An 18,359-nucleotide genomic window follows, 5' to 3' on the forward strand; every position below is an offset into this window, starting at 1 on the left:
TCTTTTAGGAATAACACTAGTGAGAAATAGATTTAAGCAATCACAAATTACCTTGCATTGTGACAATTATGCTGAAATAGAATTCCCTTGTCTAACATTGTCATTTACAGAAAATAATAATAATAATGCCAAATCATGAAACAATAGCTAAATTTAATGGAATCAAAGTAAATTATTGCTTATAATCTTAATTTCCACATATACTATCAGATAATTTGTTATCCTTTGGGAAATATTTCTCAGAGGAAAATTGAAAAATTCTATTTTTGGAAAATTCTATTTTAAGAAAAACAATTATAAATCTAAAGTATTTGTCACAACCCTGAGAAGATCGCAGACTTACCCATTTTAGTCTAAGCATCTACAAAATTCAGTGTTACCTGTCTAATATTAAATTGGAAGTATCATAAACATTTGCATTTGTTGTACTTTATAAAGGTAGAAATCAGAGTGTCAATTTAGCAATATGGTGGTTACTCTATCATCCATGAAATATGATCATCAAGAGAGACTCTGAAATAAATAGAAAGCTCCAGTTGCTTAAAAGATACATATGATTAGAGCCAAGAAAATTGTAAATTCATGAGTACCAGTGGATATTATGTTGCTTGAAAATATTTATGTGAATATTGTGTTGTCCAAGTGCAATGATAAGTGGTTTTTGAAAAGCCAAGTTGCACTTATAGCCAGGTTTTGGTGCATGACTACATTAATCATGAATTCAGGACTCTTAATTCTTACCCTCTTCTCAGCAAAAATAAGAAATGTCTTGTCTGCGACTTGAGTCCATGAAGAGATCGGCATGAATTTGAAAGTATATTGATGTAAATGAGGACGAGCAAGAGAAAAATGGATCCCTGTTGTATACTAAGATTTACTGGGGCATGATGAGAAGTTAAGACAGCAAGTAGAATGAGTTACTCAAAGTCTATTTGTGTAAATAAACCCTGCTGTGGAGGATGCATTTTTAAATAGTAGATATGGGACTAGTATTTACTATCTTATATCAATAATAGTCACATGAGGGTGCATATAACTATGTGTGTTTGTATGTATGTGTTTAAGAGATAGCCAAAGCTCCCAATCATTCATCCTGCTAAAAGTTAATAAATTTTAATGAAATTTATCAATCTAAATATCAGCACCAATATTTGAAATAAAAACAAACACAATAAATCAAAGAAATAATTTTTAAAAAACACACCTCAGGATTCTTTGAAAATCTGGAACAAAAGAAATTGAAGGACATTGGAAAACATTCCCAAATAGTCAAGAATAACACAGGGGCATTGCATTGTGGTAACTGAATTCAGAGAATGTTCACATAGGTTAGAACTAATGTCCTATGAGCCACTGTCTCTTTCTCTGTGCAGAAAGAAAAAAAATAAATTATGCTTATCTGCTTGCTACAATTTACATGACTTTCCTGAGAATGAATGCTAAAGAAGAATATTTGGGGAGGGGCATCTAGCTTTGTTTATCACTTATCCTTCTCCCCTTCAAAAACAAACATATTCTCTTTTATAACTGAAGTTTGTATAAAGGTTCAGACTTATACATTTCCAAATTCATCTTCTAAGGCTTAGTGTTTGGGAGTTTCCTGTGGAGCAAAAGGGGTAAGTGACTTCCCCATACACATGTAAACATCTTCCAACTAAGGATCTAAGGAGGGATTTGAACTGAGATTTTCTTGGCCTGAAATCCAATACTGTCCACTATACATTCATACACAGACAAGTTCCACATATATGTATATAAATATATACACTCACATACACACATAACCATATATATATATATATATATATATATATATGAAGATAGATAGATAGATAGATAGATAGATATACTGTACAATATACATACATACATGTAAACATTCCTTATCCTCCAGGACTGCACAATCTTATGGGGAGGGGGACAACATACAAAACACTATGTACTAATATGCTTTATATAGGATAAATAAAATATGTTATAGATGGAAGGCATTAGAAATAAGACCAATTGGAACATGCTTTGTGTAGAAAATGACATTTTATTTGAGACTTCAAAGAAGCTGGGGAAGCCAGTAGGTTAAGATGAGAAGGGAAAACATGCCAAGAATGTGGAACAATCAGAGAAAATGTACAAAGCTATGAGATATAAATGATTACCTGTGTAAAGTCATTAGCAAAAATGAGATCTTAATTGTCTTCTATTATCTAGATATTAAAGAAAAAGCAAAAATATGTAAAACTATCATTCTCATTAAATATAATTTTTAAAGAATATAGTAATTTTCACAAAATATTTTAATTATGTCAATATAATCATGTTGTTTTAAATGCATTATTATATATTTTTAAATTATCAATTTTAATTTCTAATATGGTAATTATCAAAAAATTGTTTTTAAAAGTTTAAAAAGATCCTGAAACATTTGTTTTCCCAGCTTCCACCCTGTGGTACTAATTTTCCTATTAGTGTGAGGTTGTCTGCACCAGACTCACCATAACTTTAACCATCTTCTTGCTGATGCCTGGAGGCTTTATATGCTTTTACAATACTCCAAAGGCATCCATTCCGCATACAGTAAACATTTAAAAAGTTCATACAAACTCCTTTCTTTTCTTCTTTTTTTAAGGTTTTTTGCAAGGCAATGGGGTTAATTGGCTTGCTCAAGCCCACACAGCCAGGCAATTATTAAGTGTCTGAGACCGGATTTGAACTCAGGTACTCCTGACTCCAGGACCAGTGCTCTATCCACAGCTCCACCTAGCCACCAAACTCTGTTTTTCTTTGTTTTTTTTCTTTATTTTTCTCCAAGTTCTTTTAATAGCTTAGTATTTCAAAAAAAGTAAAGATTCATAGGTAAGGAAAAAATTTTAGAGATTCATGAATTCTGAAGTACCACAAAATGATCAACATGGAGGGGAAAGTTTCAATAAACTTACTTGGTAAAAAATGGTTACATTTTGAAACTTGAAGCCTGATGTATATTCCCGGTTTTTCAAAGCTTTTTCCTTATTTCCTTACTTTGCAAGCTGAAATTTATCAATGCATCTGGTTAGCCAGAAAAGAAGGAAGACTTGGAAAATACGCTTTTTCATGTCCCAGAAATCATCCAAAGTCAAGATAGGGTACCAAGGCATCATAATACTTGCTGAGATCACAGTACAGGATGAACCTCCTCTTACAGATTTGTTTGATTCCAATGTTAACCTAGTTCTGCATCCTGTGGTCCATGTATGATTGCCTTCATGTTCTGAACTACTGTTTAAGTTTGAGTCCATCTCTCAATCTTACCAACCAGCTCTGAAATATGATCATTTAGATGCTTAAAAGGAAACTCCATTTCAGATGCACTTACTATTGATTTTGTTTTTAAAAGGTAGCAGAAAATGCTTTTCTTAAAAAGGCAGAAAAGACCCTTCAAGTCAGAAAAGGTAGCATATGAAGAGTCAAGGTTGAAGCCCACAGAAAGACCACAAGATTGGCAGAATAAAGGGTAGCGTGAACTGCCCAGGAGGGCACCTTCAATGCCAACCAGTAAGGACTTATCCAGAATGACTTTACGTGTGATTCGGCTGAAGATGAGGATGTCCAGGGGCCCCGTCTCGTCCCGGCACAGATGGACCGAGTCCCCGAGCACGGAGAAGCAGTTCTGGCAGTGGAACAGGACGAAGTCCGGCGCCGGTGTCGGGTCCGCGGGTTCCCCCTGGGCGGACGTGCGGCCAGCTCCCCGGGGCCCAGCAGCCAGGGCCTCTTGGCCGCCTTGGGGTTCATCTCCACGAAGGTGCAAGAGGGCTTCCTGCCGGCCACACGGCCCTCCGCCTGGCTGCTCTGTGGCATCACCAGCTCCTCCAGCTTCTCCTGGAAGATCTGACAGAGCGGCTTCAAGCTCCACTTCTGCCCAGTCGTCCTCCTCCTCCTCCTCCTCCTCATGAGCAGCCTTTCGCGCCTGTGACCTGGGCTGGGCGGCCTGACTCTCCGGCCCGAGGAGCAGGGACCCAAACTTCTTTATTTTCAAAATGCATTCATTGTTATTAATTTTATCACCAAAATTTTTCAAACAAACTCCCCTATCTTAATTCTGAAACAAAAACACAACAGAATGCAACTCCAGTGTTCTTAGCAATTAGTAAATTGTTTCCCCTTTTCTTCCCTCACAGTCACTTTAAGAATGAACTGTTGATGATCTCCCTTCTTTACACTTAGGCAGGGGAAGAATATTAGAGATTATCTACTACAACACCATTTGCCAACTGAGTAAACTCAGCTTAAAAGTAATTCTCCTCGAAGCCCTCAGTGCTTATATCCTTAACGGTCCCCAAGATAGTTTCAGATTCTTACCTATTTCCTTACCTCTGGGACCACTGGTAGGAGTCTATAATGATGGGACAAAGTCTAATTGGCTAACCCTTTAGCATTCCATGTCAAACTTCTTTATTAAAGTCTCCTTATCAGCCTTTATACTCCAAAAATGCTTCTGAGAAAAATGGACAGCAAATACAGATTTCATCTTTTTAAATTGTAACTCCTCTGCTCTAAGAGGAAAAGGATCAACTGTGGTTCTTATTCCAGAGAGAGTTAAGTATAATTTAAACAAGAAAGGGAAGCTAATTATTGACTTTATCTTTCTTAGGAAGCTGCCAGGCATATTTTTCTTTTTTTAAATATGTTTTGACATAGATAACTCTACAAAGAATTTTCTGACAAATTTGTCATGTAATTTCCTTTGTGATGAATAAGAACAAAGGAATGTCAAAGATCAATCTGGCTTCCAAGACTGATGAACTGATCTTGGATCAAGAAGGGGGACAAAAATGGCTTCCTTCCTGAAGTTTGAAAGTATTTCAAGTTACATTTCATGCTGGCACACAGAGGTTCAACCTTTCCATCTTACTCCTTGCACCCTTCTATTATCATCACTGAGCAAAAAGTTATTCATCTTCCCTTCTGGAGAGGTGAAATGCAATGGAGCACCAGTCACCTATCGTTGAAGTTACAGAAAATAGTGTGACTCCCCCATACTATGTCTTCTGTCTTTGTAACAAGGGATTCACTGCTTCTTCAGCTACCTTGTTCCCCCTCCCAGAACTGTCTATGCCCCCTATATAACTCTGTAATTCAGATCTCTGGACAACAAAAAATTACCTGAACTCATTTTTCAATGACTAAGAAACTCTGCCCCAGACAAACTCTATCCATTCTAGTGGTTTTATACCCTGCTATCCTAATTCAAAACCCATTCTTCATCCCCTGCTATCCAATAACTTATTTTTATTTTCCTGAACCCATGCCCTCCCAAAGACTCAACCAAAAGCAAGACACCTCTTTTGCCATATTTTGAAATGCCTACTTCATAGATAAAGCATCTGCCTTTATCTCATGTTTTTTCTCTCACCACCATTTTGATCTCTAGATATCATTGAGATATAACTTCTTCCTGCTGACTCCATTGGTCTCTATTGGCCTCCCCTTCCCTGAGGAGTAACACTTTCAGTCATTTCCCCTAATATACTGATTGAGGTGGGTAAGATGAAATACTCTGTACCCTTGCCACTCTTGCTTCTCCTACTCTCATTACTTATTAACTCATTCACTTTTGACTTTCAATGAATCTGTATTTTCCAATCAAAATTCTGGTAAATATTGTCTATCAAACTCTAGGATACTCTCTTTCATCAGTGATTTCAGCAACTATCGCATAGTCTTTCTTTCCTCAACTTCTAGTCTATAATTAGGCAACCTCAACATAGATATTGTCACTACTTCAAATAATTTAACCTCACTGTTTCTCTACTATCTCTTTTGGGAAAAATATACAGTAAAGTCTCACAAGGTTGGAGAGGGAGAAAGCCAGCAGGAGGCATTAAGTCACAGTGCAGTATAGATCAGAACAACTTGACAATGGCATAGGCCTCAGCAGCTAGATAGAAAGCCAGCAGGGAGGGTCCCAATCCCAAACAAAGTCTGGTGCCTGGGTACCCCAGGGCAAAAGACAGGACTCAGTTGGGAACAAATTGCTGCATAGGCAGAACCTGGACATAAAGGAGGAATAGGCAAGGCCTAGACTGAATAGCAACATCTTGGTAAGTGACAAACCAGAATCAGACCCCAACCCAAACATAAAAAGCTTGGATCTATACTCACTGTGTCCCAGGAGCAGGACTAAAACAACAAAGATGAGCAAGAAAGCTAAAAAGGCACTCATAACTTTGTAGATAAAGATGACAACAAAGTCTTGATGGAATTGAAAAATTACTCATAGGGGAATTTTCAAAAGAGTCTATGAATTAAACTCAAGCCCAAAAGCTCATAGAAAAGCTTGAAAAGGAATTAAAAAAAAAACAAAGAAAAAAGAAAAATAGAAAAAAAAAATGAAAGTAATGCAGGAAAATCATGAAAAATTGACCAAAGAAATCAACTCCATTAAAAGTAAAAATAACCAACTAGAAAAGGAAAAGCAAAAACTAATTGAAAAAAATAAAACACTAAAAATTAAAATTGAACAAATAGAAACCAATGAATCCATGAGCCTACAAGATTCCATCAAAAAAAAAATAAAAAGGCTAAAAAAATTGAAAAAACATAAAGAACTTTTTAGGAAAAACAAACAACCTGGAAAATAGATCCAGGAGACATAATCTATGAATCATCAGACTATTAGAAAGCCTAAATCAAAAAAAAAAAGAATCTGGAAAATATCATATAGGAAATTAGTATGGAAAACTGTTCAAATCTGCTAGAATAAGAATAAAATATAGCCATTTAATGGAATACACAGAACCCCTTCAGATAGAGATCACAGGATAAAAACTCCAAGAGCTATTATATCCAAACTCCAGAACTCTCAAATACAGGAGAAAATTATGAAGGCAGCAAAAAGGGAACAATTTAAATATAAAGGAAACACAATCAGACTCATATAGAGTCTATCAGACTCAACATTAAAGGAGTAGAGGACCCAGAATACCATTTCTTGGAGAGCAAAGGTCCAGGAATTACAGCTAAGAATTTACTACCCTGCAAAATGCAGCATATACTGTCAGGGGAAAAGTTGAATGTTCAACAAAATAGGGGATTTCCAGAATTTCCTGTCAAAAAGACCAGAACTGAACAGAGAATTCAATCACTAAATACATAACTTAAAAGATGAATAAAAAGGTAAATGAAAAGAGGAAGGAAAAAAAAACAAGCAAAACAAATGTTAGTCAAGGTTATCAAATGATATACAATCCTAAAACAGAAAAAATAACACATCTAATTCTGAGAATGAAATTTCTCTTAGGATGCTTAAAGATTTGAATATAATTGAAGAGATTATGGGTAAGGTTAGATCTTGTCTCTTGACTGAAGAGACACAAGATGACATTACTATGTTTAAGACAAAAAGCCCTTGATGAAAAGCATGGGTGTTTACCCTAAACTTAAGTGTCTCAGTTTCCTTTGATCTACCTTAATTCTGCTGGGCTCACAAAACTTAGCACTTTCTCTGATGAGGTCATCATAAGATGGTCCTAAGTCAGTGTCTCCCAAAACTTACAATCAATTATAAAGTTTTTAAGTGAGACATTCAGAGCATTCCAGTACTTAGAGCATTTTGAGATTCTATAGTTAATTAAATCAGGTTTGGACTTAATCTTAATATATACTTTAATTAACAAGGGGTTAAGCACCCTGGGTGAGGAGCTGGGGGGGGGAGCAGAGCAGAATATGGAGAAAGCATGCTTGGGGGGAGGGTACAAATAATTTATGAAATGATTTCACTTTGGATAATATTTTGCCTAATAAGGATTGTGTGACCTTGGAGGGTACTGAAAAGGGGGTAGGGTAAAAAATGAGTTTGATTTGATGTATTTCAAGACTCTTGAAAACTGTGATTCTAATGAGACAGAAGAGGGGAGGGAACTTAGTGACTTTGAGGCATTGCTGCCTATCAAAGAATCAAGCAAGCAATTAATGAGTCTGTGATGATACTTTGCTAGCACTTTGAGTTTATCAAACAAACAATTAATCAAGCTGTGATTGGTGATACCTTATTAATATTAATTAATTAATTGATAAAAATGCCAGGTGAAGAGGCGCAAAGATTTATACTTTTAGAGGGAAAGAGGGGAGGGTATGAACACTGAGTAAATTCTATTCAATAAATTTGGCCAAGAAAGGGAATAAGGTGAGGAAGAATAAGAGGAAATGAAAGAGAAAAATATAAATGAGGAAAGATAGCATGGAGAAAAATACAGAAATAGTCATCTTAATTTTATATGTGAATGGGATGAACTCTCCCATAATATGGAAAAAGATAGAAGAATGGATTAAAAACCAGAATCCTGCAATATGTTGTTTACTAGAAACACATTTGAAGCAGAAAGAGATAAACATAGTTTAAAGATAAAAGGATGGAGCAAAATATATTATGCCTTATTTGAAGTAAAAAAATTTGGGGCAGTGCTCCTGATCTCAGATAAAGTAAAAGCAATAAAGAAAGAAAGTACATTTAAAAAAAACACCATATTTGATGAAACTATATCATTATTAAACATGTATGTATCTAGTAATATACCATCCAAATTCCTAGATATAGCATACAAAAGTGAATAAATTACAGGGAGATATAAACAACAAAACTTTAATAATGGAGACATCAACCACCCTATCTCAGCACTAGACAAATCTAAGGACAAAATAAACAAGAATGAAGTTAAGAAGGTGAATGAAATCTTAGAAAACTTAAGTATGATAGACCTATGGAAAAAAATTAATGGGGATAGAAAAGAATGTACCATTTTCCCAGCATACATAGCTCTTATACCAAAATTGACATGTACTAGGGCATGAAAACTGTATAATCAAATTCAGAAAGGCAGAAATTATAAATGTATACTTCTCAAGCCATTATGAAATTAAAATGACACGTAATAGAGGCTCACAAAAAGATAATTTGAAAATAAAAACTTAATTTTAAACAATGTGTGAATCAAACAGGAAATCATAGAAATAATCAATAGTTATATCCAAGAAAATGATAATAATGAGCTATCATACCAAAATTTACTGGATGCAGCCAAGGCAGTTTTGAGAGGAAATATTATATCTCTAAATATCTACATGAATAAAAATAGAGAAAGAAGAGATCAATGAATTGGGTATGCAACTAAAAAATGCTAGAAAAAGAACAAATTAAAGATCCCCAATTAAATACCAAAATAGAAATTCTGGAAATCATGGGAAAGATTAATAAAATTGAAAGCAAGAAAATCATTGATCTAATAAGTAAAACTAAGGGTTTATGAAAAAGCCAATAAAATTGACAAACCTTTATTTAATCTGATTGAAAAAAAGAGATAAAGAAATTACCAGACAGAAAAATGAAAAGAGTGAACTAACCTTCAATGAGGAAAAAATTAACAAGATAAATCAGAGCTACTTTGCTGAATTGTATGCCAATAAGTTTGATAACTTGAAAGAAATAGGGGAATATTTGCAAAAATACTACCAAACATTTAAGGAATAATTAATTCCTATTCTATATAAACTGTTTTTTAAAATAGGAGAAGGCATTCTGCCAAATTCCTTTTATGAAACCATTATAGTACAGATACCTAAATCAGGAAGAACCAAAACAAGCTAAGGAAATTAAATACCTAGCTGCCTAATGAACATTGATGTAATAATGTTAAATAAAATTTTAGCAATGAGATTACAGCAAGTTATTACTAGGACAATACACCTTGATCAGGTAGGATTTATACCAATTAAGCAGGGATGGTTCAATATTAGGAAATACTCAACATAATTGGACATATCAATAGCAAAACTAACAGAAATTGTATGAGTATCCCACTAAATGCTGAGCAAGTTTTTGATAAAAATCAAAATCCTCACCTTTTTCTTTTCAAAAACTCTAGAAAGTTTAGGAATAAATGGAGCATTTCCAAATAGATCAGGAGTAAAATAAGGATGCCCATTATCCCCATTACTGTGCAATACAAAATTAGAGATGCTAAATTTAGCAATGAGAAGAAAAAGTAATCGAAGGAATCAGAATTGACAATGAGGAAGCAAACCTTTCACTCTTTGCAGATGATATGATAGTATACTTAGAGAGCCCATGAAAATCATCTGAAAAACTCCTTGAAACAATTAATAATTACAGAAAAAGTTGCAGGATATAAAATAAATTCATACAAATCATCAGTATTTCTATTTATGAACATCAAAGCCCAAGAACAAGAATCCAATTGAAAGAGAAATTCCATTTAAAGTAACTGTAGACAACATTAAATACTTGGGAATCTACCTCCCAAGACAAACCCAGAAATTGTTTGAAGGCAGTTACCAAGCACTTCTATCCAAATAAAATCAGATCTAAATAATTGAAAACATGCCAATTGCTCATGGTTGTATCAAGCTAATATAATAAAAATGACAATTCTACTCAAATTAAATTGCTAATTGAGTGCCATACCAATCAAACTACCAAATAATTATTTTACTGAGCTAGACAAAATAGTAACAAAATCCATCTGGAGGAACAAAAAATGTATTGGTTAAGAAATAGAGTAAAGGATCAGTGGATTGGAATATGTTCAAAAGAAACAGAGGTAAATGACAACAGTGGTCTATTGTTTGATAAACCAAAGTCATTAGCTTCTGGGATAAGAGTTCAATTTGACAATTTGACAAAAATTGTTGGGAGAATGGAAAACAGTATGGCAAAAGTTAGGCATAGATCTACATCTCACACCCTATACCAAAATAAGGTCAAAATGGATTTAGGATTTAGATATAAAGGGCAACACCACAGGTATATTAATAGACCAAGAAATATTCTAACTATCAGATCTATGCAAAGGGTACAAATTTATGACCAAACAAAAGTTAGAGTACATTATAAACTGCAAAAATAATGATTTTTTACTATATTAAATTTAAAAGTTTCTGCACTAATAAAATCAATGCTGCAAAAAATCAGAAGGAAAGCAGAAAGATGGGAAACAATCTTCACAACTAAGAGTTCTGATAAAGTTCTCATTTTATAAATAAATAATGAATTGCATCAACTTTGTAAGGTTAATAGTCATTATCCAATTGATAAATGGTCAAAGGATATGAATAAACAGTTTTCAAATGAAGAACCAAAGCTCATATATAATCATATAAAAAAAAATGTTCCAAATCATTATTGCTTGGAGAAATGCAAGTTAAAACAACTCTGAGGTATTATCTCACACCTATCAGATTGGCTAAGATGAAAAAATATGGAAAATGATTAATGTTGGAGAGGTTGTGGGAAGAGGTTGGGACATTAATGCATTGCTGGTGGAGTTGTGAATTGATCCAACCATTTTAGAGAACAATATGGAACTATGCCCCAAGAGTAATAAAACTGTTCATTCCCTATGACTCAGCAATTCTAATTCTAGGCCTATATCCAGAAGAAATCATCAAAAATGGGGAAAGTCCCACATATTTCAAAATGTTATAGAAGTTCTTTTTGTAATGGCAAACAATTAGAAATTGAGGGGATGATAATCAGTTGAGAAATGACTATGGCACATGAAATACTTGGGAATATTATTGTTCTATAAGAAACCACAAATGGTTGAACTCTAGAGAAGCATAGAATGAGTTACAGTATCACATGCTGAGAGAAGGGAGCAGAACTAAGAGAACAATGTACATCTTAACAACAACATTGTGAGGTGATCAACCTTGATGGAAGCAGCTCCTCTCAGCAGTTCAGAGAGCTGGGATAACCATATTAGACAGGCTATGGACAATGCCATCCCCATTCAGAGGAAGAAAAACAAAACAAAACAGAAAGGACAAGAACCCTTCAGAATCTGATGAACACTTTATAAAAATGTCTTATGTATCTCTTTCCCTTAATCCTAATTCCTCTTACCAAAAATGACTCATCAGCAAGCATTTTGATCATAAATATATATATATATATATATATATATATATACCCAATGTTAACCTGAGTGTTCATCACTGAGGAGAGGGGGGTGGGTTGGGAGGGTGGAAGGAAATTTTTTACTTCGAAATACATATATACATATATATATATATATATATATATATATATATATATATATATATATAGGCATATGATGATTGAATGTTGAAAAACTTTCACAACATGCATTTGGAAAAATAAAATAATAAAAAAATGAAATCCAAGAGGATCCCTAGATTAGGAATCAGAGGTAGACAGATGATTATTTTGCCCTCTGCAGTCAAAGAAGAGTTAGGAGGAAGAGAGGATTTGGGGGAGAAAATTAATGATTTATTTTTTGGATGTACTGAAGTTAAGATGTCTACTGTATATCCAGTACAAGATATCTGAAAGGCATTTAGAAATGTGCAATTGGAGGTCAGCAGAGGAAGCAGGAAAAGTATGGGTTTTGTTGTTGTTGTTTCCTTTTTAGCGTTTTCTGTGCAAAGACACTGGAGTGGTTTGCCTTTTCTTTCTTTAACTCATTTTATAGATGAAGAAACTGAAGCAAACAGGGAAAAGTTTCAAAGAGTCAATATCTGAGGTCATATTTAAATTTAGTTGTATTCTGTGCCCTATCCACTGAGGCACCTATCTGTCCTAGTAGGAAAGGTTAATTTGAGAATTATCAACATTAATATGTTGATTAAATCCATAAGAGCTTATAAGATGGGGCGGGTAGGTGGCGCAGTGGATAAAGCACTGGCCCTGGAGTCAGGAGTACCTGGGTTCAATTCTGGTCTCAGATACTTAATAATTACCTAGCTGTGTGGCCTTGGGCAAGCCACTTAACCCCATTTGCCTTGCAAAAAAAAAACCCCTAAAAAAAAGAGCTTATAAGATGAGTAAGTGAAGGAAAATGGAGAGAGAAGAGGATCAAGGACAGAACCATGATCTGAATGAATAGTACAGACAGTATTCTTTGGTCTTACTCTCTCAGAGAGAGGTCAGCCACATCTTCCTCAGAGTATTTTATGGATATTGCTGGGGAACATCTTTCTCTAATTGAATCAGCTTATGGCCCCATTATAGTATGCTTCCCTTGTTAGCCACAAGTTATTGATGCCCCAGTTCCAGTGAATAAAATAATATCAATTAACTATTGGGTATTCACTTTGAAGATATAACAAGAACAAAAGTATAAACTTCTCTCAACAATCTCAGAGGAACCCTCTTCCCTATATCACCTTAGTCTATAGGGAAAGTAGGTCCAACATTTGATATAATTTCTACACAGCACTGATACCATCAAATTCACGTTCAAAAAGGGTATCATTAATAGATAGGATCTTATCTTGCTATGTCTAGATTTGTTACAAAGGTGGATCCTTGATCACCCAAATCTCAAAGTTGAACAAGCTGTCTACAAAACCCAGAATGGATTTCACTTCCAGACTTCTTCAGTGTCTTTCTCTGTCACCTAAAAGAAAAGGAATAAGCACCAAGAAAGAGAATTAACCCTCTATTCACATGCCTATAAATTCTTTATATTTTTGTTTCTCTTCTCTTATCAAACCACCAGAAGCAATATCCCTGGGAAAGAAGGGACTCAAGTTTCTAGTAAGATTTTTTATTTTATCTACATTTCTAACTATGCCAGAGCCATTTACAGAATGTCTAGAAATGTTGTAAAGCCTTTTCAAGACACTTCCATTATACATAATTATGTCTTTCATAGAAACAGATTCCCATGGAGAATTGGATCTTCGATGCTCTGTACATGATCTTAAGTCTTGGAATCTTTCGTCAGTCCTTTATTACAATGACAAGAGACAGTCGCACATGCATTTATCACACACATTTACATGACTTCAGCTTCCTGCATGGAGTATCCTGTTTAAACACTGGATCTAATTATATTAAATCTTTTACTACTGGCATGATACACCTCATAAGTGTGATATATTTGCTCAGTATCTTCTGCTCAAGTTAGAGAAGAAAATGCAGCAACACTCGTGGTAATAGAAACTAAAACACATAAAGGATAATAAGTTAGGCATCAACATTAATTTCACTAGAAGTATTTCATGTAGGGGAAAGGGAGGGAGAATAAACATTTATATAGAAGGCAACCTTGCAAAAAACATAAAACATATATCACAGAGTGAATAGAGTGGTAAAACCTTCATTGATTTCCATAGTAATTTAGGAGAATCCCATTTTAAGTATATCAGGAGATAAGACATACTGTGCACTAATACATTTACATTAGACTTTTTGATTTAATGTAGTTGTTATTTGGGGTGAAATTCAAGTCCTGAATCCATATAATAATAATAAGCTTTGCAATAATAAGATATGTTCATAGAATGCCTTGAACATAGAAAATGCTTAATATAGTTTATTGAAGCCTATTTTATTTTGTAACAAGGATTTAAAGTTCCATCCACAAATATAGATCATATCACCTCCTATTATTTAATGAGTTGATAATTATTTATTAAGTGACTACTGTATTCCAATACTGCACTAGTTTTTGCTACTACATATAAAGAAGTAAAAGTCCAAGTTCAAAGACCTTATGTACTAGCATTTTATAAGAAAGTCTTTGAAAATTTCTATATCCAAAAATATTAATAATTTAATATTTATTTTTCTTCTTATGAATTTCTCCTATTCATAGGTTGTTTCTTAAACCGTACACAAATAGTACCATCAGTACTAGATTCATATCTGAAATCTTTTCAGACAAGTATGATTTGTCAAAGCTATTTCAGTTCTATTTCATTTTAAAATATGTGAAATAGAGTATATTTGTAGTTTCTCAAACTAATCTAGGCACATAATACTTTTAATCATTTTTTCATGCATTCATCAAATTATGGCAAAAATCTGATGGAAACAACTCTTCTCAATAGTCCAGAGAGCTAGGAAAACTCTATTTGACTAGTTATAGACTATATTATCACCAACCAGAGCAAGAAAAACAAAACAAAACACAGGAAAAAAAACCCCAACCCTTGCAAATCTGATGAACAGTAAAAAATTTACTCTTATGTATCTCTTTTCTTTAATCCTGATTCCTCATGCCAAAAGTTACTAATTTGTAAATATGCTTAACAAAATATGTATGTAAAATGCTAACCTAACTTATTCCCTGCTGAGGGGAGGGGGGGGGTGGGAAGGGAGGGTGTAGGAAAATTTTGAAACTTGGAAATATTCATGTACAAGTGGATGAAAATAAATAAATTTTTAAAAAATTATGGAAAAAATCCTATAGTAGACACTTTATTGAGTTGTATTAAAGGAATCAATAATTCTGTGATAAAGATGAAGTCAAGTTTATAAACTCATTCAAAATATTTATATCATTCTTTTACTCTTTTACACTCCAGACTTTTTCCTTTTATTGGGTCCATTAGAAACCTTGGCCCCTCTGCTATAATTGACAGAAGGGGGGGGGAAGTCCATTGATATCTCCATGTCTTGTCTCTCTTATACCTTCTCTTTCTTTCTTCTTCTTTTCATCACTTACATAGCTATCATTTTTTCCTAAATGACCTGATCACATTCAGTCATAGCTGCTTCAACATTTTGCATATCTTTATAACCCTCTTTTCCATTACTTTTACCAAGTGATACTGGTTCATACATTAATAAAATTTGATTTTTTAATTAATATTTATATTCCCTTCTACCTTCATCCCATTAGGGAAAAAAAAAAGCAAATCTCTTATAGTAAGTATACAGTCAAGAAAAGTAAATTCCCTTTAAAAAAAGGAATTCTCTCTCTCTCTCTCACTCTCACTCTCTCTCTCTCGGTGTCTCTATATTTCTTTCTTCATCTCCAAAATCAGTCCAGCTAATAATGTGATGATTTCATCTTCCATTAAAGGAACAAATCTAGTTTTGTTTACCTTTTACGGAAAACTTTGATAAAATGCTATTCATACTATTCTTGTATAGAACCTGGAGTGATAGAAATTTGATAATAATATAATTTTACTAAAAACTTGCTGGATGTTCAGCAACTGCTGATAGCTTAAAGACTATGAATGAGACTAGTCTTCTTGTTATCTGTGATGACCCTGTTATTATAAAGGTTTTATCAATAGCATGATGGGGTACACTCCCCCCCCAAAATACCCAATCAATAACAACTTCAGTACAATTTTTAATTGAATTAAGACCAACATAGCTTCAATTCTGTCTTTGACAGATGTCATATGGAATATTCTGTCAATTTTTTGGATACTACGATTAAAACTGGAGATCCTTCAGAATAGGCAATCTAAATAATGACGGACCTTCATTCCATAAGCATGTAGATTGAAAAAATTGGGAATGTTTAGACTGGAAAACAGAAGATTTGAAAGATCATGGTAGCTGTTTCAAATACTATAATGACCGTCACGTCCAGGAAAGATTAAACTTGTGCCCTATGGACTTCAGGAAGAAACCAAGACCAGTGATGGAAGTTGCAAAGAGAAAGTTTTAGGTTTGATGTCAGAGAACAAATAAACAAACGACAACCATAAGTCTTTTTAACAATTGAAGTTGTTCAAAAGTGAACCAGCTGCCTCAAGTGGTGGCAAGTTACCTTTCAATGTAGGCTTTCCAGAAGTCTTGTGACCATAGTGAGCATTTCTTTAATGTATAATTTTTTATTAACAGCTAAGGTTTGTTTCAATTCTAAAAATTTTGAGATTATTTTCTCTTATCCCATCCCTAAAATTAATCAATATTTATTTGACTGTTATCAAAAAAAAGAGAGAGAGAAAGAGAGAAAGAAAGAAAGAAAAAGAAAGAAAGAAAGAAAGAAAGAAAGAAAGAAAGAAAGAAAGAAAGAAAGAAAGAAAGAGCCCTTTGTCCTTAGAAGACTTCTTATCAAGTATGCTTGATCACATCTTCCTATTTCCTACAGGAATGTAGTTCTCTTGTACTTGTTCACCTCCCACTCTATTCACTGATTCTTTTCAGTATGCCTAGAAACAAATACAGGTCCACCCTAATCCCCCCAAATTTTTATTTTATTATTCCTCTAAGCTAGTTTCTAGAGTTCTTATCCCTCACTTTCTCAATTTTCCATGTTCATTACCCCCATTTCCTATCCTGTCTCTCCTTTGCTCTTTGAATTCTGACTTCTTACCTTACTGTGTATGTAAAACTGTTTTTATATGCATTTCTTAGTTGCTATATTCAGTTCTTTTACTTTATCTTATCTCAATGTGACTGCTCTTTGGGGAGTTTTTATGCTATTGACTGAACCTTACTCCTCAATACTCTTTACTCTCTTGTCTGTAATATTGTTCTTTTTTTATCTGCCTAACCATTACTTTTCCAGTTCTTTCTTGTGTGGGATCATCATCTATATCCTGCACCTTAAATCCAAGGACTGTCTTTGTCCTCTTCTCCTTGTCTATCATGGGTATCTAACCTTTTAGCCCTTCTGAGCTACATTGTCTAGGGTCAATTAAAGAATTTAAAATTTATGTATTTATTATGTGTGTATTATTAGGTATTTATGTATAATTTATCTCATATAATCAATTAGTATAATAATAAAATGTAAGAATGTCACATGAATGAACTTGAGAGCTGCATGTGGCCCACAGACCACAGATTGGACACCCTTGCAATGAAATCATAATTTACTTAAGTAATGCTTCCAATTTTATGCAGATAATTCCAAAAATCTATTATCAGCCTTTAACTTTTTAGCTCTGTTATGTCTTACTGTCTTACTAACTTACTTGTTCATCTCTTATTTATATATACAATTGATACTTCAAATTCAATTTCAAAATTCACCTACTTTTTCTAAATCTAACCATCCTCTAAAGCTTCTCATTTCTGTTTAAGACCCCCTTTTAGTCACCCAAACTTTCAACCTGGGACTCTTGACTTTTCCTTCTCTTTAACAACTACCTCTTCAAAAACCCTTACATCTCTCATCTTCTCTTCTTTCACATAATCATTAACCTAGTTTAGGCATTAACAAAATTTCAACAATTTTAATAGGATTATTATTGTGTTTTCTGCTCCCAATCTGCACCAAACTATCTCTTACCCTTTCTACATTTAAATTTACATGATATGTATAACCTATATCAGATTTCCTCCCTACAATGAGGAGAGAGGAAGGCAAGGAGATGATTACAAAGCTTACAAAAACATAAATGTTGAAAACTATATTTTCATGTAATGGGAAAAATAAAATAACATAAAAAATGAATTGGCATGATAGGGTCCAACAGGTATGTTTCCCTATTCCAAAAATTATCAAAACTTCCCTAGTGTTTCTAGGATACAGTAAAATTTCCTTACTCTGCCATTAAAGGATTTTTACAACCTGTTTCCCACCTATTTTTCTCCAAATTTCAGCTGAATTAGCCAACCAGTTCCTAATTTTGGTACTCCATCTTAC

At 33.8% G+C, this 18,359-nt stretch overlaps 1 protein-coding gene across 1 annotated transcript; it reads right to left on the reverse strand.

Annotated features, from left to right (window-relative positions):
* Window positions 1-2,440: 2,440 nt before the first annotated feature.
* LOC141491505 (uncharacterized) lies at window positions 2,441-17,358 on the reverse strand. Its single transcript, XM_074192484.1, has 2 exons — window positions 17,269-17,358; window positions 2,441-4,000 (listed from the first exon to the last, which is right to left on the reverse strand). The coding sequence occupies exons 1-2, from the start codon at window positions 17,356-17,358 to the stop codon at window positions 3,260-3,262; spliced, it is 831 nt and encodes a 276-aa protein (XP_074048585.1). The 3' UTR covers window positions 2,441-3,259.
* Window positions 17,359-18,359: the final 1,001 nt, after the last annotated feature.

This window comes from Macrotis lagotis, chromosome 6, assembly GCF_037893015.1.
Source record: "Macrotis lagotis isolate mMagLag1 chromosome 6, bilby.v1.9.chrom.fasta, whole genome shotgun sequence".
Taxonomy (NCBI): domain Eukaryota; kingdom Metazoa; phylum Chordata; class Mammalia; order Peramelemorphia; family Peramelidae; genus Macrotis; species Macrotis lagotis.

Coding starts and splice junctions, on each gene's coding strand:
- LOC141491505 (XM_074192484.1), bottom strand. CDS start 17,358: ATGATAGACAAGGAGAAGAGGACAAAGACAGTCCTTGGATTTAAGGTG. Junction 4,001..17,268: donor CACAAGAAAGAACTGGAAAA/GTAATGGTTAGG, acceptor TTGAAAATAAAG/AAGTTTGGGTCCCTGCTCCT.